At 45.1% G+C, this 22,251-nt stretch overlaps 1 protein-coding gene across 3 annotated transcripts in view; it reads right to left on the reverse strand.

The window, feature by feature from the left end:
• The window catches only part of LOC103363464 (transcription factor SOX-6-like), a 123,800-nt gene that overhangs the window by 85,336 nt on the left and 16,213 nt on the right, over positions 1-22,251 (reverse strand). For 2 of the 3 annotated variants that reach the window (XM_008290242.1, XM_008290240.1), the window contains exons 2-3: positions 19,323-19,393; positions 11,348-11,398 (exon numbers count right to left, since the gene is read on the reverse strand). In XM_008290242.1, the coding sequence (XP_008288464.1) occupies positions 11,348-11,382 (35 nt within the window). In that variant the 5' untranslated portion in view covers positions 11,383-11,398; positions 19,323-19,393. The remainder of the gene's footprint in view (positions 1-11,347; positions 11,399-19,322; positions 19,394-22,251) is intronic. The other variant, XM_008290241.1, reaches the window with a different exon arrangement.

Raw genomic sequence — 22,251 nt, forward strand, 5'->3', positions numbered from 1 at the left:
CAGGACACAAGCTCAGCGCTGGATGGCATAACAGCCTCTCAGTTCCCCAGGACACACACAAGTTCACTCAGGCGTATGCCTTCACAAATGAAGGATAGCGGTCCAAAAAAAAAATTCACTATTGGCCTTTTTCTCTGGACTTGCATCACAGCAGAAACTCTCGGTGAGAGGAGGAGCCGGCGTGGATGTTATGAGTCAACCACTTAGGGAAATGCACACACCAGAAGACACTGACAGTAGCTTCAGCAGCAGCTCTCCTTCACTAGCCAAACAAGAAAAACATGTTGTCTTTTTTTCTCCTCCTTTCTTTATTCTGGGCCTGCTGGGGGATGGAGTTCCCAAAGAGCCCTCTGTTGCTGCTGCTGCTGCTGCTGCTGCTACACTTAAGCAAACCTCACAGTGAGTCGAGCCATCAACCAACACAACCCTATTTGCTGAGCAACAGTGGAGCTTTGTGGCTCGCCTCATAGTTGACAGTAAGTTATGAGCCCTTTGTGAGCACGAGAAGGAAAACAGAGATTGGAATTTGGCAGGAACATAATAATACAGAATTCTTCTGTTCATGGAACCTGAAATTTTCGTGGAAACAATCGAGCATTGTTGAAAGAAAGAAAAGCAAGGGTGACAGATGAAATATAGAGAGGGGCCCCCTTTTTGTCAAACATTAAACAAAGCACTATTCAGGCCAGGTCCATTCTGTCATTTATAAAGATAACTTCTTCTGTGCACTAGAGAATGCACTTCAACAAATCCAGTGTAACATCTCTCACAGTTGCCAGAGAAGTGAGTTGAAGGGCTGGATCGGGGTGCCAAACAGCAGTGAATGGATGCCTCCCACGTCACCGAAGGGATTCACAATACGTTTATAGGGAACGTACAAATTTCAAAAGGGAGGAGCTCAAAAGAGGAGAGCAGGGCTTTTGAGTAAAGTTATTAAAAGCTGCACAATTGTAGACTTTTGGCCAAATACTCAAGGACAACAGCTAATTATAACGGGGCAATTTTTACAGGGGGAAGCATGGGCGCTGGTGACTGTGAATGTTTTATGAAAGTACGGGGGTTATTGTACTGTGGCGGGGGAACTGTGGACCTCAGTCATCGGTCTCACCACCATGAGGTCATCTTTGGCAAGTTCAGTGCCAAACTGCAGCAGAACTGAGGTTGGTACAACTGCTGTCGGTTTGTGCATCTGGAATGTCAACACACAGTGGCCCACTTTCTCAGACCAAATTGGCAATTTTGCAATTTCTACAGAGAGAAAAGCAGTTTTGTTCTCTTTTATTCTCATCTCATAAATGGCTTTCTGTAGCTTGGTGGGGGAAGTGAGGAAATTACCTTTAACACTGTTGTAATCGAGTCGCTCTATTCTTATTGTGGCGACGGGAGGACAGCAGCACATGAGCTACAGTTGGACCCACCTCTGATTCTTTAGCTGTTTTCTTTCTCCCCCCTCTTTCTGCTATTCTTGTTCTCTTTTTGAATAAATTAATGGCATTCATTGGGAACTCTCACACAAGGGAAAGTAATGCGTCTCCCTTTATGAACCGGACTTCTTTTCCTTCTTTGTCTTTGGGCCCTTGTGTTTTTTTTAAGGACTGTGAGAAGAAGGGCCGGGATAGAATTGGGGAGGGTAGAGCGTAGCCACGTTTCATGTGACACGTCAATTGGAAAATCAAAACAGGGGTAGTTCATTTGCTCCACCCAGATGAGGCCATCTAGCAGAGCCATGATGAATAGGGGTCAGGCAAGCCACACCTCAAAGATTTATGATTAAGGCTTATTATGTTGGGAAACTGACATTGATTGCTGATTTAAACCACTGAAACCAATTAATTTGCCAGTGCTGAATAGAAAGCATGGTCAACAGTGTGTGTCATTCTGACAGGTTGGACGGGAAGAAGCCGAGCAAAAGTGAAGGACTAAATGAACGGCTGGCACCCGGCTCTGTTTGGAGGTGGTTAAAAGTTACCACGCGTGATTGACAGCTGATACAGAAAAAAAAGGGAGAGACCAGAGAAAAATGAGATCTGAGGAGCAAAACCAGAAACCCCAGCCACTGATCTGAGTAATTGCCCAAAAATTTGGTTCACAGAAGACATGTACAAGCTGCTGTTTTAGCAATGCTAAAATGGTTTCATTCATGGGGCGGCACTGAGAAAACCTGAGTAAATGAATGTGAAACATAGCCCTAATAAAATCAGAGAGCTGACAGACATGGTTGAACAGAAAAATGTGCTGTATTTCCACTCCGGGGAAGCAGGCACTGTAGTGGATTAGATGCTGACTGAAACACAAAATACCTCTCCGGTCTGCTGCTGGCCATGTGTCCGACCGCTCATATTGTGCTTTGGCTCTCCTGCGCGTTTGTCCAGAGCCGTGCAAAAAGACGCCACCGGCCATACATCCACCGCAGCCCGTTACAACAGCGTTCACAACCAACGCCGCATCGCTCTGGGTCGTGTGTTAGCTTTGTCTGTGGTGGCAGGAGGAAGCTCGTGTTTACTAATACCTTCTCCCCCCCACGCGTTAGCTTCGCCTTAATTCTGTCGCTGGCTCGCTCAGAAGACACATGCATCATGACAGGATTCCAAAATGAAATCATTAACTAAATTGCTTTCTTAAAAAGCCACAAGTGTGCAACAGGATTTGTGTGTATGTGTTTGGCTGTGGGCCACGGGCCTCTGGTTCCCAGGCAGCCTCTGCCCCGGCTCTGTTGTGGTTCCCTGCCACCACACTCATTATGCTCAGCCTCAGCACAGCACGGCGGCGCAGGGCTGCAGCTCGCCTCGCCTCGCTCGCTGGGCTGGTAGGAAATAATCTGGTAATCTCAAACTACTCCTCCATTTCAAACTGGGGGCCCCGTTCACACAAAGAGAGCCTTTGTCCCGAAACATTTACGGCCACCCTTTGGATCCCAATCAGGAAATCAATCAAAAGCACATTAAACAAATATGGTTTTGATGTTAATACTTTAAAGGGAGTCTCTTCTACAGTTGGAGACTCCTGTGGCATTAAACATCAATTCCTGCTGTGACTTTTCAAAACGGTGAAAAACTGTGTTGGATATCTGTGAGCATAAATCTGAACTAGAAAAAACAAAAAAATAAAATGCATTTGCAGACAGGAACAAACTAAATGTACACACAGACGTTATGTAAGAGCCTTTCTGGAAACTTTATCAATCTGCCTGAGATAGATTTCAATAAACAAAGCAAACAGAATGAAGGCAAATAGGGAGTGAAGGACAGACAAATATTTGATATGACTGTAGCTGAGGATCCCATCCACACACACACACACACACACACACACACACACACCTCAGCCCTGCTCTGAGCTGAAGCTAGCAGATGTGTCTTTCACAGCCTGTAGAGTGTGTAACCAATCTGCAAACAATAGCTGGAACTTGACAAAGGTCGTTGCACTTGCGACACACTCTTTACAGCAAAGGGCAGTCACAGCTCATTCTCTAAACCCTTTTATTATTTCATTCGCTTTACGGACCACCAGGACGTTAAAACATCGAAACACCAGCACAGATCAAAAAGTTACGCGTGTCCTGCTATTGTCTCGGCCGATTAGCCGGCCGCTAATATGCCGTTTGAACCCCTACGTAATCCCCCTTTAACTAAGTTTAAGCCACCTTCTCGGCCTCCCGTTAATATAACAGTGAGTGTAAACATGCTCAATCCTATTAACCTAATAATATACACGGGGCCAGGTAAAGTGCCATGTGCTAAAAGCCCGCCATGAGTCTTAATTACAACAGACAGCCATGACAGTGAAAAAGATCCAGCAGCAGCAGCAGCCATGCTTCCTGTGTGTGTGTGCGTGTGTGTAGGTGTGTGTGTGTGCGTGTGTGTGTATGTGTGTGCGTGTGTGTGTGCGCGTGCGTGTGTGCGCGTGCAGCAGTAATTACATTTCACAACGCACCAGACTGCCGATGTTTTTGTTTTAATTCTGTTAAAAGGTAATTTAAAGATTTCCAGTTCGATAGCTGCACTTAAAAGGAAAAATCACAAACATGTGCTTGTTGTGAATAAAGATAGTGAGTAAAATGTATTCCTAAGTTAACGGCGTAGAAAGGCTTGTCACTGCGCTCTTGACTCCACGCTTACCAAGAAGTGGTGTCAGGTGCGGTGCAGGCAAGGTGAACTTTTAGCATCATTATAGGGAGAAAAAAAAAAAGGAGAAGGGTCTGCACTCTGACTAGAAACCAGGAGAACCTCTTCAGATGCATGAAGTGTGTTTCATTTCCAAAACGTTCACAGGACCATCATCCGTGCGACTTTTGGAACATGTCATTCTAGAGACTGAAATAGACTCCCAGGCAAACAGTATTGGTCAATCAGGGGCCAGACGGGGGGGAGGCAGCTGCTTAGACAAACTCATCATCACTTATTTAACCGCTCTATCAATAAGCGAAGCATGTCGTTTGTCTGCAGGACATTAAACATGTTGCACGGTGCAGTTTTTAAAAATAACTTTCCTTTTTGTTCCTATGTTGTTTGCATGCCTGTGCATTGCAGATCGTGTTGTGCAGTCTGTGCATGTGGACTATGCGGCCTATAAACCACTCTCTGGTGTCAGCAGGGCAGCCACCGAGCATCAGGCGTATCAGCTATAAATGGCAGCTTCATCACTATAGCTCCAGCTAAAAATACAGGACCTGCGTTCTCCTGCTTTCCCTGTATTCTCGATTGTGTGTGAACCTTCAGCCGAGGATCCTGTAGCTTTATGTGGAAAAAAAAATGAGTGTTTTTTTGGAGCTGTTACAGAGCGAGTAACAAATCCTCTTGTATTTTGACAGCAAAATGCGAAAAAATTATAGCATGAGAGGCCTTTTTTTTTTTTTTTTTCTTTTCTGCTTGCGAGCCAAGTTTCAAGAAAGCTCTCTAAAAGCTATCAAAAGTTTAAACATTTCCCACATCCACCTCTTGTGGGTGTGCCTGCAAAGTGCTTCACTCCCCTCTCTTGTAAACCTCGGAGGGATTGCATCATGGGACGGCGTGTAAGACGACGGGAGCAACATACTGTAACATGGGGGAAATACCTCATTTTGGTTGATTCATAAACACCTTGTGCACTGACTGGCTGGCCGCTGCTCTGTGCTGGTTGTAGTGGTGGTGGAGCAGACTGAGCCAAATCCCACACACACACACACACACACACACACACACACACACACAGACACACAGATCGTAGCGTGGCTCTGCTTTAATTGAGTCTCAGCCTTTGTGGTGTCTGTTGTCTCTGACTAATAGCATACATTGGCCCTCTCTCATTATCAGAGTGGGTCTTTATCAGAGACCCTTGTTTGATACAGTTAGAGCTGATGCATTATGAACCGCACACCAAGAGTCAGCGATGATCTGCATATTCAATAACTTCCGTAATTATATGCGCAATTCATCAGATGGGATGTGATTGCAGGGGAAGTGGAATAGAGTGGAATAGAGAGGAGCAGAGAGGTCTGATTCCTGGAGGACTAAAGTCTAATCACAAAACTAACATGATAATTGAAATCTAAATTGAAAGGCTTAGCTCTCAGGGAGAGTATGTCAGACATGGAGTGCAGAGGAGGCGCTGGTGAGAGTGAAACACAGGGAGAGAAAAAAAATTAGATTTAAAATGTCCGTGTGGCGCAGAAGCCAATGACAATACACGTGAAAAAGTAGAACCCGGCGATCTGTTAACAAGCTCCAGATATGCTGCTGTAATCGGTTTAGGAGCTAAAACACGCCGAGGAGCTTTAACAGCCAGTATTTATGAAAAAATTAGAAATCTGAAGAGCTTTTTAAATGTTTGTGTCACTTTTTATTCACATCAAACCCAATGTGTTCCTAAACATTCCTGTGTTGCTGATTAATTGTGCTGCGTCGCCTTTCACTGACGAGCAATGGCAAATATTTTAAACTCCAAAGAGAATGCGCATCCTGTTTTCTGCGACGCGCTCTTAGCTTAGCTCCGGAGAGCGCATACGTCAGAGGCTGGTTCAATAATTGCTCAATATCCCACACCGTCGGCGTCATCCTTCTTTGCTTGAGTAGGCTGTGGCCTTTACATTCCTGTGCTCAAGAGGTGACTGAAGTAATTGCTTAACAACAATCGTGTGAAAAGGGACATATTCTGCATTGAACAGAAAGGTCCTCATCTTCCACGAGAGCGTCTCATCGCTTTAGCTGTTCTTTTATCCTTTCACCCAATACAACAAATACAGACATGCAAATAAAGAAGAAGAGGGCCATGTTTTCCTTCCTTTTCTCCCTGAAATATTAAAAAAATAATAATTTTTGAGATATGCTATAAACAGTTTTCTCTCTGTGCGGCGGCGGGGCCTTGCACTGAAACAAAGCTGTCCTCCATTTCACCCCGAACGCTGCCGTCTCCACCTTCGCTTCCTCGCTTGTTGTGGAAGAACTGAGGGGAAGAGACGGCGCTGAAAAAGTCCTCTGTCCCGTTCTCCTCTCCTCCCCAGCCCTCCTCCCTTCCTCCTCCTCGTCTCCGCCGTCCGTCCCAACCGCAGGATTCATATTCATCCCTCAATAACGTTTAATTAGTAATGCCAAATTCATTAACCTGTACTGCTGTTCCGCTGGCCTCGGCCATAAATTAGCTTAATGCGAGCAGACGTATTGCAGCTGTAATAAGGGACATAAAACTCAAAGAGAAACACAGACTGTTCCTCCGTAGTCATGGATCATTATAACTCAGCAGTGTTTTAGAGCATTCCTCCTCATTGTCGCCGCTCTTTAGCAGCTCTTAACCAGAAGCCCATCAAACACATTTTTCTATTAATGCCTATAAACTTGTTTTAACGTCGGCTGAAATAAAAAATAATATTATGGAAATTCATTACTCATGACAACCGGTATTTTCATCACCGCTCGCTTCTCACCTCAGGATTTTAAAGACTTCAGCTGTAATATTGACGTCGCAGTGTCACTAAGTGCTTGTTGGAAATTGGAAAAAAAAAAATTTAATTTGAAAAGCTGAAAAATTACATTATGCAGTTGTTCGTGCAAATCAGGAGCCTGAACCGTGAGGGCTTTTGTGTGTCGCTTGGAGCATGATTGAGGCGTCGGATTCATGTCCATCAGTAAAACAGAGACGTCTACTCAGTTCGACTCCTTGGATTCCTGTTTCTGTTTATTTTATCAGCTGAGGAGCTAAATTCGACCCCCCGTTATCCAGAGGACGCTTTTATTCGCTGTATTTTCTCTCAATCCCATTTTCTTTTTACGATCCTTAAAATGACCAAGTTGAGTTTTTGTTTCTTGGCACAGAGACACGGATTCAGGAAACAAACTGCTATTGTAAAAAAGAAAAACCTCGGACAACCTTCGCTGTCCTAGGATTACACGCTGACCTTTCTGCTCCTCTATCCCCCAGTGATCTCGCCTAACAACTTGCACCAAAGAGCCTATTAGACCTGGATCCCACTTTGTTGTTGAAAAAGGGTCCTGTCCTTTCAGAACACTCACTTCCCTGCTTTCTGTTTTTCAAGCATAGGTGGTAGAGGAACACAAGTTCATTGTTCCCTCGCAGATGGAAGTTGGAGTTACCAGGGTAACAGCTCTAATCCTCCTTTTTTACCATTTCTTTCATATTAACAGCCTATCGAGTGCCTACCTTTTAAGTCACAGGCAAGAGCGCTCACTCACTTTTAATTAGCTATGATTCTGTTTGCCAGGAGACAGCATGATGAGCTAATCGAAATTTACGAAATAATGACGTACTGCGAGCAGCTACTTCTTTCTCCTGAGGCCTGCTCCAAGAATAACAATAATGAGACCATTATTGAGGATTGCACTTTAAAACGCTGCCCTGCCACCAAAACAGAGGACATAATTGTCCTGGTGTTTTCCATACAATCAACAACCCATTGTGGATGACTTGAGAACTAAGGGAGCAAAGAATGGGCGCCATAATGATTGGTCTGTGCTGCCATGAAGATCCTGTACAAAGTGTCCACTGAGGAAGCAGCTCGATAGACTACTGATTTGCTTGGGCTGCGGATGAAGACAACTGTCTGGCTTTGTAGAAAAATGTCCTTTCTGCTTTTTGTCTGTCCTGCCGCTCAAACAGCCCCCAGGCCACATTAGACAAGACCCATTCATATGGTGAAAAGCTCCGAGTCACACAGGCTCATGTGAAGGGGCCACATAGTTGCCGGAGAGAATGGCCATTTATATAACCTCCATCCGCTGCAGAAAAATACATCTGATCTCCAGCAGAAGATAAGAAGAGGTGTGCTCGTGGCCTGTGAGAAGGTGTTTCTGAGTTATTGACCAGTTTGGTTCACTAGTCATGTATGTCAGCTGGGCTTTATCCAGCATGGCTCAGTTAGATAAGCTAGACGTTACAGAGATTAAAATATCCCAGAGAGCAGATTAGGACAATTAGAAAGAAGAAGAAGCTGAAAATGAAATATGTTCTCCCAGAGTGCCACATGCAGACGGGCTGGGTGAGAGCTCAGTGGGGTTGTACAAACACGGTGCTGCACCTATTAGCTGAGCTCCATTGTGAAGGAGCGAGAGAGACAGAGCTTGAGGGCAGAAGGAATGCTAAGTGGGCCCCTTAGCCTAGTCAACCTTCAGTGGGTTTCATTTATCTTCATCTTGTTAGACTAAATTAATTAACAATCTCAATGTTACACACTTTCTCCTTTCATTACATCAAATAATGGCAGAAATGTAGGGGGAGGTCCTGCCCACTGGGAGCAGACAGAGACTGAAGACATCTCTCTCTCCTCTCCTCTCTCTCTTCCTTCCCCTTTCTCTCTCTCACACTTATTTTCCCAGTCTCTATGACTACACAAACAAAAACCTGTTAAACATCTTTCATAAACATATGAAAAATTGATCTGAAGGGAAAGAAAGAAACGCACCATTTCCTTTTCAACAAAGAGAGGCTCGCAATAATGCAAGCGTGAGCGATTGTCTATTAAAGACGCCAAAGCATACGTCGAATGCTTTGGAAAACTTTTTCTTTTTTGGAAATATCCAGAATTTCAAACAGACAATCAGACAATACAAAAGCTCTGAGCAAAGGAAGGAGCGTCGACGTCTCCTGGTTGAGTTTGATGTGTTTTTTCACGGCGGCGGCAGCGGCGGCGGCATATCAGGTGCCATCGGGAAGCAGCGTTTGTCAAAAATGAAAGTGGATACTCTTAAACTCTGCGTGTGTGACTCAGAACCAAACTCCTGACTCATTACGGTAATGAAAGGCCCATCTGGTGCGCCGCTGTGATACGAGGTGCAGCACAAAGAGTCAATAACAAAACGCACATCGCAGCAGATACGTACGAGCGTGCTCAGAAAGCCCCCTTTGACCTAATTCTGCTGCTTGAGAAAAGATACTGGGATTCTTCACTGGAGGAATGTCTAACTGCCACATCCATCCACCCCTGTTTCCACCCCGCTCTCCCCTTTCACCCCTACCCCCACCCCACAGCCCACTCCTGGTGGACACAAGCCTTATCAAAGCAAAAGGGCTAACCCTGAAGCAAAGCCTGCCTTTAATCTTGGCCTGATTGTTAAGGCCTCAAATCTCCAGCCAGTGTGCGTGATATCTCTCTGCTGCTGCTGCTTCTCCTTTAATTAAAACAGACATTGACAGAAGGATGTGGATTAGCAGCGCAATAATGTGTTTACTTAGAATAATCACAGTGTTTCCTCGCAGCCATGAGAACAAAAGGAAATTGTTGAGGAACAGCCAAGGCCAAAGGTCCTCGTCTTTGTTGTGTGTTTTTTTTATCTCTTTTTTTTCTTCTTGCTGTCCTGCAGCACACAGGATACAGTTCATCTTTAGCAGGGTTGGTTATAAACTGGTTCAGACAGGTGGTGAGAGTTAAACGCTGTCATCCACTTCGTAGCAATACTCCCCAAAAAAAAAGAAAAAAGAAAAAGAAAAAGCGGAAATGAGCAATGGCGGTGCGCTTTCAAAAATTTAACATGCTGTATGCCTGACTAACTCCTGTCAAACTGTAGTGGATATAGCTCGCCAAATAAATTGGTGCCGTGCCATGAAAGATAGAACTGTACATTTTTTTGCTTTACATATTTTATTTGTTTACTGCCGCCAAACAGCGCGCGCATCAGGCATTCGTGTAAATATACTGAATATATGTAATTTATATCTGAGCAATAATGGGCTCTTTCAGTTTGTCAAATTTAATTAAAATCGAAAGCAACAATTTCAATTGACAGTCGGAGATATCTATGTGGAAAACGTCCTTGTGAATGTACTTTATACGGTATGATTCTGCAGGATTAAGTTTGGTCCCAATTTCAGCTCAGAGCTCAACTTGCTTTGTTTTCTCTCAGGCTCATAAATGTGGGACTCAATCATATTGAATTCTAAAGATAAATAAAATAAATTTAAATGCAGGAGAGATTTTCCTATTGAATTCCTGAAGGACATTTTGAGTAGCGACAGTAATGGTATCAAATTGTCCTTTCTTTTTAAAATGCCCCCAACAGTTCGGTAGGGAGGGAAAAAAAAAAAAAAAAATGCTGTTAATTTAATCAAATAAGTGACCTTTTGAAAAAGAAATCAAAGAGGATTCATTAGCTTTAGTAAAGTTTGGCTGACAGCAGCTTTGAAAGGCAGATGCTGCTGCTGTGGCTTTTAATGAGCCAGCCCTAATTAGGGAGCAACACTGGAGCCTAGAGAAGGTGGTTGACTAGGAAAGGAGCCAATGGTAAATAAGCTCTCTTATTTACTTCCTCTGTGTGTAATGACAGCACAAATTTTTAATTAGAATCACAGGAAGGGTAAAGACAAAAAATGTAAATCTTTATGTTGGGCTGAATACAAACACAGAACAGCACAGAAAACAACAGAGCATCACAAGAAGTGCCAGCAGCGGCTTCACCCCAACAACCCCGACGCCCCTGATTAGGGCAGTTAGTCAGTGAGGGGAGGGCACATGAGGAGAGTGGTCAGACAAAAGCATGCAGTCTGAAGACACAGAAAGCCTGACCTGCAGGTTGTTTATGCTGTGAAATGGAGAGTGGGTGGGTGGGTGGTGGTGTGGTGGGGGGAACAGCAGCTCATGTGTGTGTGTGTGTGTGTGTGTGTGTCCTGACTCAAGGCTATCAGGGTGAGCATGCTAACCAACCACACACTACACCAACACAATCATAACACACAGCTTGGGTAAATATGTTAGAATCCATGTCCGACAATGTTCAAATACACACACACACACACACACACACACACACACACGGGACAAAGTCTACAGCTAACAATGTGTCAGAGAGTTTAACCCCTGTTAGCCCGCTCACCACCCGCCGCCCGGCCTGTGATCCTGAATGGCAACAACGGAAATGAAACTAACCTCAGTAAAAAGCTGCTACGAAGAAAGCCCTCCATGTCAGCGTGTGGGGTTCTGGCAGGAGAAATCACAGAGAACCATTTTCACTATGAAATGAGTAATAATCAAAGAAGAAGAAGAACAAGGAGGAAAGGGAGAAAGGAGGGAAAGAAAGAAAAACACAGATCATACATCTTCTTCTTATATAAGATCTTATGTCTTTAATTAAAGCAGAATTATGACTAGGAAACCATCCTCTCTTTTTGCGAGCTGACATCATTAATTATACCTCTTTCCATCGAGGGAGTGGATTTGCATACAACATGGGTTTTGCGCCGAGAGCCTGATGATATGTTTGCATCAAATAAACTCTGCCTACTGATCTCTATACGGTGCATTTCCACCGCTGTGTGCAGATATATGCATGTACATCCAGCGCTGTGACCGCAGATCCCAGAGCAGTCCCAGTCTGCTCCGAGTAGCCAGCGGTGGTCCAGCTGCAGCCCATGTGTGGCGAGGGTGCTGCGGCTTCTGGGAGCTCAGCCGCAAGGGACCCAAGCTGGGACTCCGAGCGCCAATGAGGCAAAAGGATGTGGTCATGATGTCACCACTTGCAGGGGTCGTTCAGAAGCCTTACCCGCAAAATACTGGAGACACATGGCTAAAAATTGACTTACAAAAGGTTTCCATTAGCCCATGTTATTGGTCTCTACAATACACACTTTTATTGTGTTAAGATTGGCTGAGAATTGATTAGGGCTTCCATGTGCTTTGTTTCAAGTGGTGAAAAGTGAGCAGCGATTTCAAGGAACAGATTTGTCAGTGGAACTTTTGTCGTCGTCGGTTGAAATTTAAACGCCACCTCTCAGATCTCAGAACGAGCCTTATGAAGACGTTGAGCCTCTGAATTAGGCCGAGGGCATCCTCTCAGCGTTATAACAAGCCGTTTCACTTCAGCATTTCATCTCTCCACCACCCCTTTATTCAATTTCATAACTTTTAAATTTAAGAGCTATAAATTTCACATACCAAAATTCCTGCTGTGAAAATCACTACTTTTTTTTTTTGTTAACATGATTGGAAAGAAAAATACTCTTTGCTAAACTTCGCCTGTTACGGCGCTCCCTCATCATCATGAATAACGCAGAACGCAGCAGCAAATGACATCTCAGCCCTTAAACACCTTAAGTTTTAGTGACATGGGTGTAATTTGGCATTTTCTCCCCTTGCTCTCTTGGCTTATGAGACAAAGCCTCTGAGAGAATGGAAAGAATGAGCCGGGCCCAAGGACACTGTGCCTTTCAGTCTGGCCAGCACTTAGCGAGGCAGTGGATCCACAAGGCCCAGAGGGCTCAGCCGAGACTTTTCTCACAATAAGGTGTCTGGGGAGGCGGGAGTGGCGTAGCCAGGGGCGCTGCAGCTCTGCTCTTTTCTCCACTCAGCTGGGCCCAGCGCACATAATACCGTCACCACGCCACAGCACACCAGGCCAGTGACAACGTGAGAAAACAACCGTCAAACAGTGCAGAGCAGATCAAGCGTGTCTCCTCACTTCTCTGAGTGCAAAAAGCACACGTACTGCACCGCGGGCACACACAGACCAAAACAATTATCAACACAACTTGCCCGGAACTTTGAAGCAAACAAAATGCGTCCGTACAAGAAGCACAGCTCGGATGTTTGGAAAAGAAGCAGAATTAATGCAGAATATTTACCCGGAGCAGGTGACAGGACCAGCACGGCGTTCTATTTTTAAATCCTGAGCTGCCGTTCATGCATTTCACTGGCACCTGAAGCCCCCAGCAGGCCTGCTACAATACTTAAGAGAGAAAATGAAATAGATTAGGCCAGGCTCAGTTTCTATCTTTATCGCTGGTTGTACTCCATAAGCCTTGTTGTTTCACTCTCTGTGTGCTTGTGTTTCCTCAGCTGGGCCTGCTGTCTACAGGCCCATTGTGGTCAGAAACAACTGAACTTAGTCTATGGAAGCTGAGGTGCGGTTTGGAGAGCAAATGACCGAACTAAGGAAAAAGTGACTGGGCCACATTGTCTTTTTGCTCTGAACATAGAAAACAAGAATGTCTTAAAATTAAGCCTCGGCCCGGATTCAAGGGCAGGCTTTCTGGTGAGAGACGAGCAGGGAGGATAGACATCACTAAGTTGGCCTGGACCGGTCTGAGCAGCACGGCAGCCCTTTCGAAGAATGAGCCTCTGCCAAAAGCTGCCTCTGCCTAACCAAGTCTCCCACCATCTGCAACAAATGTGCTCTATTAAAGCAGTACCATATGGACAACAAGCTAGCTATTAACACGGCTTCAGCACATCCCCTTAACCTAGCCCAGATTTCAAACTTCCAGTCAAATTGACTGCTGATTTAATGCACCACCAGCAGCCATGTGGGTCTTGGCACGAGACGGCACTCTCAGCCTTCAGTCATTAACAGGCTCACGTAGCGCGCGGCGCACAGCGAGACACAGAAGTTAGCTGCACGGATCCGACCAGTAACTACATCCCAGGTTACACGGTGCATCCCATAAATAAAGCCGCATGAGAAAAAGCATCCAGAGAGAAATCCGCGCTGATCCAGGAACGTCAACCTTCTCGAGACAAGTGAGCCGCGGCTCAAAACACTCTATTGTGCTGAGTGGAAACAAGCTCATGAAGTACATCTACCCACAGAGCTGCTGCAGAGGCACACTAACTGGTGGCTCAGTTGTTCCACAGTGATGGAGAGTGCATTTGCTCCCTCCGCATGGATCCAAAATGGCAGTGATTAACCCTGCAGGGTGTGAGGAGGGGTGGGTGGGGGGGGGCACTTTAATCCCTGTGGTCCAGGCGGCCATGTTGACGCCTCTCCCTGCTCTGAGTCACAGGGCGACCCACCCACCGCTCACAAAGCCGGGCTCTCTTCTCCCCGACCATGACGCCGCGGCTATGAGCGCTCTGTTCTGTGACCCAGAGACAACACACACACACTCACACACACACACCAAATCAATTACAGCGCTGCGGTTTTAACCCGACTCCAAAGTTCAGTAAATTTTGTTTATTTTTTCTCCTCCTGTCTCAGCTGCTTAGATACTGTACGTAACTAGAGTGGAAACACATGAAGCCTGAACGTATGCGGCGCTGTGGACGCACACAGGCTGGGCTGTTGGCAAACGTCACAACACAATTTGTATTGCATGATAGCAATCAGTTTTTATTTAATTTAATATTAATTTGATCATCTCGGATCTGCAACAGGTTAAAAAAAAAAAGCACTATAAAACAAAGGTAAAAACTTTTTCCTTTAGAGTTTTCAAGCCCAAGATTATTGTTCCATGACGTCTCTGTCAGGCGTGTCCCTATGCAAATTGAAGTGATAAGCTAAAGACTGCCTGATGACAGTCTAATTAAATAAGCCTTTGGGTGCTCTCGGTGGAGCAGTGCGACGTGTGAAAAGGCAGCGTTGGTTTGAGAGGAGGGAGATCCAGAGAGAGAGAAGAGAGAGCGAGAGGGGGAGAAAAAACCTGTCCAAGTAATCCCAACATCCCCACTTTACGCCAACTCAACACCCGGTGAAATATGGCGATACCTGGCCGACAATGTGTCCACACACGCACGCCTTATGTTACCTTTACTAATGGCAGCGGCGTCCCAGTGACCCCATCCCCCCATCCGCTAACACACACTGCACGTGCACGTACGCCTGCACGCACGCACACACACACACACACACACACATCTCAGTCAGAGCTGCCAGATGAGTAGTGAATTAATTTGTGTGAGCCACTCCAACATTAGGAAGGTGTGTTGAAAGGTGTCTGCTCATGTTTCAAATTAAACGCGCTGCTGGTCAGCATTAGCACCTCGCCACCCGTCGGCAACTGACACTTAGGGGGCTGGGGGGGGGGGGGCGGCGGGGGGCGAGGGGGGCGGCGGGAGGAAGGAGGGGAGCCCATCCGCCGTTCACACTGGAATAATTAGAACATGTCAGGAAGAATTAATTTCCTCATTTTTCAAAAGGATACACAGAAATTACCATGTTATTATATGACAGGGTCCCTGGGAGGATTGGATTAAATTTGATTTCTTGCGCAGCCCACACAACAAATTAAAGTCATAAATAAGATGGAAAGAAGCGGGGCACAGAGCATATGTTTATGGCAATGAGTGAAGCCAAGGGAGCAGAAACAACTATCTTCATTTCATTTTATTTAAATCAGGCCGACACCGTGTGTCTGAATGACAGCAGTTGCTAATGGGTCGAGATTAGAGGCTTCTTGATATTAACACAGAGATCCAACCACTTCAGCTAAAAAGCAATGGAACGTAAAGCGTGCACGCTCCTGGATGAGCCCGTCGTGCACGGCTGTGGCTTCATGCAGGTCCGACCGCAACAAAACATTCTGAATTTCACTTTGTCCACAGACTTCTGTCCAGGTTTCCTTTTAAATATCACACATGCACACCGACATGGAGTGTGAGCTTGTTTGAGACGTGTAGGTAACAGAGTAATAGCCCTTCACTCAGTCAAACCTCATTATTTAGAAGCTGAACAGAACGTTGATGGCTAAATTTAGCCCCAGTGAGTGTCAATGGACAAATGACAGGCTTAGAGAAAAAGGCAGTTGCATACTGACTCTATACCAGCTTTGCATCTGTATTTTATATGATCCATCATTGCATGCTTTCCCTGTGCCGATAAAAGGACCAATGATGAAGAAACAAAGCATTGCACAGCCAGAATAAAGCACAATAAAATTAAACCCGGTTTGCACATTCAACCGACCCAATCTAACACAATATTGGCCGTCTCTCGTCTTGGGGCTCGTATTACACTTGTTAGCTTACTGTTACGATTTAATACCGGCTTGCCTGGGAAGAGTTTTTCAGCTCTTTCAAAATGGGCTGTCATTAGAGCCCAGCACTCCCCTGGGCACCACAAACTTTAAATAATTTGCGAATCAATTAACTGGCTACTCTCAACGCAACGGGGATTTCACACTCCGGGGTCGTGGTGCATTATCAGCCGGAGACGATTCATGGCTTTTTGGGAGAAAAGTTCATGGTTGAAATCATTAATTCATTTTACCGGACTTTTAGTTATGCATTACTTTCCACAGCTGGGGTAGCAAGAAGATTAACGGCATGTTCTTTTGGTCCTGTTTCCCGATGTGAGCGGCTCCTGGGTGAAACTCTGTCCTACGGTACCGGGGAACCACACGCAGCCAAATCCATATTAGAGTTTTACTCATCTGAGGATGAAATAAAGGCCATTGAACCTTATATGAATAATGATAATAATAGTGATGATAATAATAATACACTCAGAGGTGAGGTCCCCTTCGTGTGATTCAGTCTAGACCAGACAAAACCCCGCCTAATCAAGCTGCCAACAGTTAAAGCATATTTTAGTTTAACCGCTTCAAACGTGGTCATTGGCGAGTAAATCAGGTGCGAGCTATTAACCGAATGCAGAGGATAAATAAGATTCAGACGGGCTTTACGCCTTCCTGCCAGGTGATGACATGTGTAACAATTAGTATTCCAAATTCACTCTGGGATCCTCCGAAGTAATTGAGGCTGATGAAATTAAAATCTTTGTTAAGCAGCCTTTGTCAAGCCGCCTCTGTTCAGCGTATTGACCATAATCACTGCTGGGTCAGTGGGCTGAACAGGCTCATTTGATAGAAAGAAAAAATTGATTGAGAATAACCATTCAAAAGTGATTCATTTTCATTTTATGGTGAAGTGCTGTTTATTTAATTTCTTCCTCCCCTTCGCTCGCTCCATCAATAGCGAAAAGCTGCGCCGCCGCCGCCGCTTATTGCATAAACAGCACGTATTAACAATGAGCGACCTGCTCGGATGGTCCAGCAGACCCTCAGGTGTCACTAAACGAGGATGAAACTGAGCGTCCTGCACAAGCTGAATGACTTCCTCTCATGTTTCGAGATTACTTGAACCTGCAGATGGAAGCGTCGGATCGTACGAAGCTCCACAAGAGCGACGCGACTAACGCTAGCCGTCTAGCACTTCCTGGTGCAATTTTCTCGGTGACAAATTCTACCAGGTGCCAAATCACATCGCAATAATACCCCGGACCATTACCACTCTGAGTCATTGTTCTGGAAGCTCCAGGGGTCAATTTATGGACCACCTGAGTAGGTGCATTTTTATCTGGACCAAGAGCGGCCAATCAGCACAGCAGGCGTCCAGCGTATGCAGATTATTTATATCCCGTTAAGGGTTTGCAGTTTTTGCTTAACATTTTCGAAGCGGCTCGGCTCTGTTTTTGGTTTGAGATGCTGCTTTGCTAGCCGGGCGAGTTTGGACGCGATCAATACGTAACCGCTGAACACTATAGGCCGTTTCTGGCTGATTTACAGTAAAGCGCGTCGTGTCCTCTGGGTGTTTATGGATTCTACTGTGAGACAGTCAGTCCTTGATTGTTGAACCTAAACGTGTTCGTTTTGCATCCACCCGACCTTGTGCGTTGTTTAGCTGATCGCAGAGCTGCTGCCGGTAGCTCAGCAGGGACCTTTACGTTTGCATATTTTATTAAATTGTCTGTTAGTGAAGCGAGCCGGCGTAATCTGCTCAATACGGTGGATCTATTGTATGATTGTGTTTCAAGGGAGAAGTGTTGCCTCTCTGTTTCCCGTTACGTCTCTGTCAACAATACGTCTTTTATTGATGCGCAGAAAAGTGCTTTGAATAACTTTGTTTGGTATTAATTAGAAAGTCTATTTATGGCTGTAGTAGCGTGCGGAGTGTGACCTGACTGATAAGTGGCGGTGTCGACTCCACAGCGCTGACGTGAAGCAGCAGAGATGGGTGGCTGCTGGTAGACAGGTGCATGTTCATGTGAGCAGAAGACATGGTGTGGCGTGGAGCGGCGTGATCAAACAATGGTAAACGGCCCTGAACTTTGGAGTCGCAGAGACACTTCTCAGCTGTTATTGAAGAACCGCATTAATATGATCTCTCCAAGTGACATTTGGAGGAAAAGAATAATATCGGCTAAGTTCCTCACCTTTATTTGTTTAATATCGACGATGCGTTTTTATGAGAAAAGCCCGCACGGGCAGCAGCTGCGCAAAGATTGTTAGAGTAATATAATACCGATGCAGAGAGGACGGCAGTGTTCTCTGTTCTGTGTTCTTTAAAGCACATTTCATAGCGACTGATGTACTGTAGTGCTTCAAACGTTTTCAGACCCGTTTTAAACTGATATTTCGGGACACAGGCAGAGATTTGGTGTAAAAAACGTGAACGTGTTTCTGTAGTACGAACAGGATTAGTGTGAATTTAATCCTGCTTTTTGCGTCTCAGATGCTTAAACGTGTCGGTGGAACGTAAGCTGTCGCGTTAACTTTTTAAAACGGGACAAAATAAAGTTTCAGTTCATCCCAGATAGTTTTTTTTGGGTTGGTATAAATCTGGTGGTTCTGTGTGAATGCTGACAGTCATAGAAGTGTGTAGCTGTAGGACGGCGTAAACTGGTGATGAGATGATTTTCAGACATTACACCAAGACACAAAGAGGAGATGTAGATGTTGAGGTGTCATCGTTTAGCTCAGCTAGCTGACAACACTCATCGCTGATCTAGTTTCACCAACTTTTCTCCAAAGCTCGTCTTCTTTTCTCTTTTGTTTTTTGTTTTTTCCTCCCTGTGATGCTTTAAACAGTCATTCCTCGATGCTAACAAGCTTGATTTGACCTTAGCATTCCCACACGAGGTTATATCACACAAAAGCAAAAGCATTGTGAACAAAGAGGAGGAAAAAAAAAAACTTCAAAGTACCATGAAAGAAAATGAAAAGCAACAAGAATAAGTTTGAGGACGTTTCAGAGGTCTGTGGGTGTCTTTGTGCCTATATAATGGTCTAATTGTGCATACGTTGTGCGCCTATCCGATTGTCCACCTCATTTGATGCAGGTGTTCGGTGTGGGTGAGAGTCAGCAGGGGTGTGTGAGACAGAAACAGCTGAAGAGGCAAATTGATACTTACAAAAACCGAAACACTCAATCCCCGGCTTCCAGCGATCACTGGTCGGTTGGTTTTGAATTCATGAAAATAACCTGAAATGTAAGCAAAAATACGACAGAAGAGATATTTAACTGGAACAATCCACCACAAAGCACAGCAGCATTAATAAAAGAAATTAAAATAAAAAACACACACCGGGGGATTTGGCACATAAAACCAGCGAGGGTTACATCAGACCAGAACAAGTGGGAAAGAATTGAGACCATATTGACTGTTGGCGGAGGGTCAGCGCCTCCACAGCTGAGCAGAAACAGCTTTGTTAGTGTCTGACCTCCAGTCCTCACAGCTGTCATCGATGGGAATCCGTCCTAGACAATGTTTAAAACCTGCTTCTCCGCTACCTCATTAATCTGCCTTCCAGCCGGCGGATTCCACTAATAAACAGTTTTCACATAAACCAATTGTTTTATTTAATTTTGCTCGCTTTCATCAAGCGCTGCCTGCTAATGATTTATTTAGAGGCCACGCTCTGCCGCCTTCCCCACGTCTGCCCAAGTGCTGCAACTTAAGAGCTTTGTCAGACGGCTCGCAAAGTCCCAGGAAACTCGCTTTAAGTACGTAGCTTTGGGGCGTCATCTGAGCCGAATCGAACTTAAACAAAGTGACGATGATGGAGAGAAAACAATCGGCCGATCAGACCGTGGAGCTGGGAGATGGAAAAGCTCGGAGCTCATTCACGTTGGTTTTCTCACATTATCTTGTTTTTCACAATAAGCCAAGACCTCATTACCAGCTGATTTATACAATTAGTCCGCCTCAACACTGCCAATTAAACAAGGCCAAGGGTTTTTAAGGTCACGCTTAACTGATCTGTCACTAATTTGCACTACGGCACCTCAGTCTTCTATTGCCGGGCCAAATAAGCCACCAACAACAAGACCCGATAAATACACTGACTACCACCGTATTGTTGTCAGAGCGCGGCACAGTCTGCTGCGTGGGAGGCTGGAGGGTACCAGAATGAGACGGATAAAGGCAAGAGTTGCAGACGGGTCTGAATGTGGTAGCCTTGAGGCTGGACGTGACAATGGGAGAGAGGAGACCCAGGTGACCCCAGCTGAATGGAAAGCTATTACATACGGCGGTGTAGCGCTGCCACCATGACAGACATACATTTTCCTCAGTGAAAGATCCTTTTCACGTTATAACAAGATTTTTTCATGTTAATATTATAAAAAAAATGATTATACTAAGTTTCTTGCCATGATAAAATATTTATATATCTACTCCCTGTGATCTTAGGAGCTCCTGCTTATTTGTGCACAACAGAAATTCAGTAAAGTGAGGTGCAACTGAGGAAATCTTGTTTTTTTTTTCCTCTTCTCGCTGTGGCGGCAGCAGAAAACGCTGCTGTAGTTACATGAATAGCACCTCTGAGCTCAAAGTCTACTACTGCCTCTCCAACGCCCGCCGCCGCCGCTGCCGCCACCGCCGCCACCGCCACACTATTTCACTGTTCTGAACTGTGCTCCAGCTGCAGCCACCCACTCCTGCATCCACACACACACACACACACACACACACCATTAACTTATATTAGTAGCTATTCAGCCTCATCAACAATCACACTGCCTGCTGGATAAACCACATATTACATGGAGGGTAATTCAATAAAGCCTTTGTCAAACATCTGACTATAGGCTGGATTCCTGTTCTGTCTAAATAAACGAGAGCTCTTATAATTACACGCAGCAGATATCGGCGAACCTTTGAGTTCATAATTTGATGTTAATTGAGAACAATGAGGTAAATAATACATGGGGAGATGTAGTCTTTATTCGCTGGTTATTTAAGTTAATTATTTGAATGAGGGTGGGATGGGGGGGGGAACAAAAGAATTGATAATTGCAAATAACGAGCGAACCCAAATGACATTATAATGAGGCGAATGTACTAATCCCTGCGGCGCAATAAGAGTCACTGTGGACTGGCCTATCGCAGCAGCAGCAGCTCTTTTCCTGCTGTCAGCTACACCTACAGGCAGCAAACATGGAGCAGGCATTCCCAATTACAACATCTGGGACTTCTTCATTCAAATACTAGTGATTAATAAATAAACAAACTGTCAATACGTTTTTAAGATTGGAACAGAAAACCCAGTAAATCAGGCCCCATCAGGCCTCAAGTGAACCATCACAGTGGAGCATGACGCCTGTTTTTTTGGTTTTATTTCACTCTACTGTAAATACTGAAGGTTTCACTCTCACGTACAAAAATCCAAACAGACCGACATCAAAGCAGCAGAGACAGAGCTCACAGCCACCTGTGGCATTTCTGTCAGAGAGCCTTTGGCTGGTCAGAACCAACACGAAACGAAAGAAATGCTTCAAAATGCAAATACAAGGAACGCTTTGATATGCAGTCAAGAATTACAGCATAAGTGGCTTTTGTCAGCGACACACACACACACACACACACACACACACATCTGCACTGATGGAATTACAGCGACACAGAGCCGAGGAGGCCAACTGGATAAACCGCCTCTCATCTGTGTGGGTTCACCAAAAAAATTGGTAAATACACACAATTTCTCTGGAAAAACACAAGATTCAAATTCCATGATGAACCAATTAAATGGCGCTAAAACTTCTCGTGTAGAAGCTGCTGGCGTGTCGTACTGCGTGCCCGCGGGAATTCCCGTTTGAGCTCTCGTACAGAACGTGAAGGAAGGCGGTTTTTACTAGCGCAGCCCAGAAAGATTCACTTTCAAATCAAATGAACCTTCAAATTCCAGACATGTGTTTATGTACGGTGTGGGCTACGCTTGATTTGATTTCCCCCTGTCCATAACAGAGCGCTGTGTTCTCAGCCGTCATGTGACAGCAGCTCAGCATCAATAGACAACATCGCCACAACTGGAGGAGGAGATCCACCAGCACGCAGCCGT

Source organism: Stegastes partitus, unplaced genomic scaffold (assembly GCF_000690725.1).
Source record: "Stegastes partitus isolate 25-593 unplaced genomic scaffold, Stegastes_partitus-1.0.2 Scaffold661, whole genome shotgun sequence".
NCBI lineage: Eukaryota > Metazoa > Chordata > Actinopteri > Pomacentridae > Stegastes > Stegastes partitus.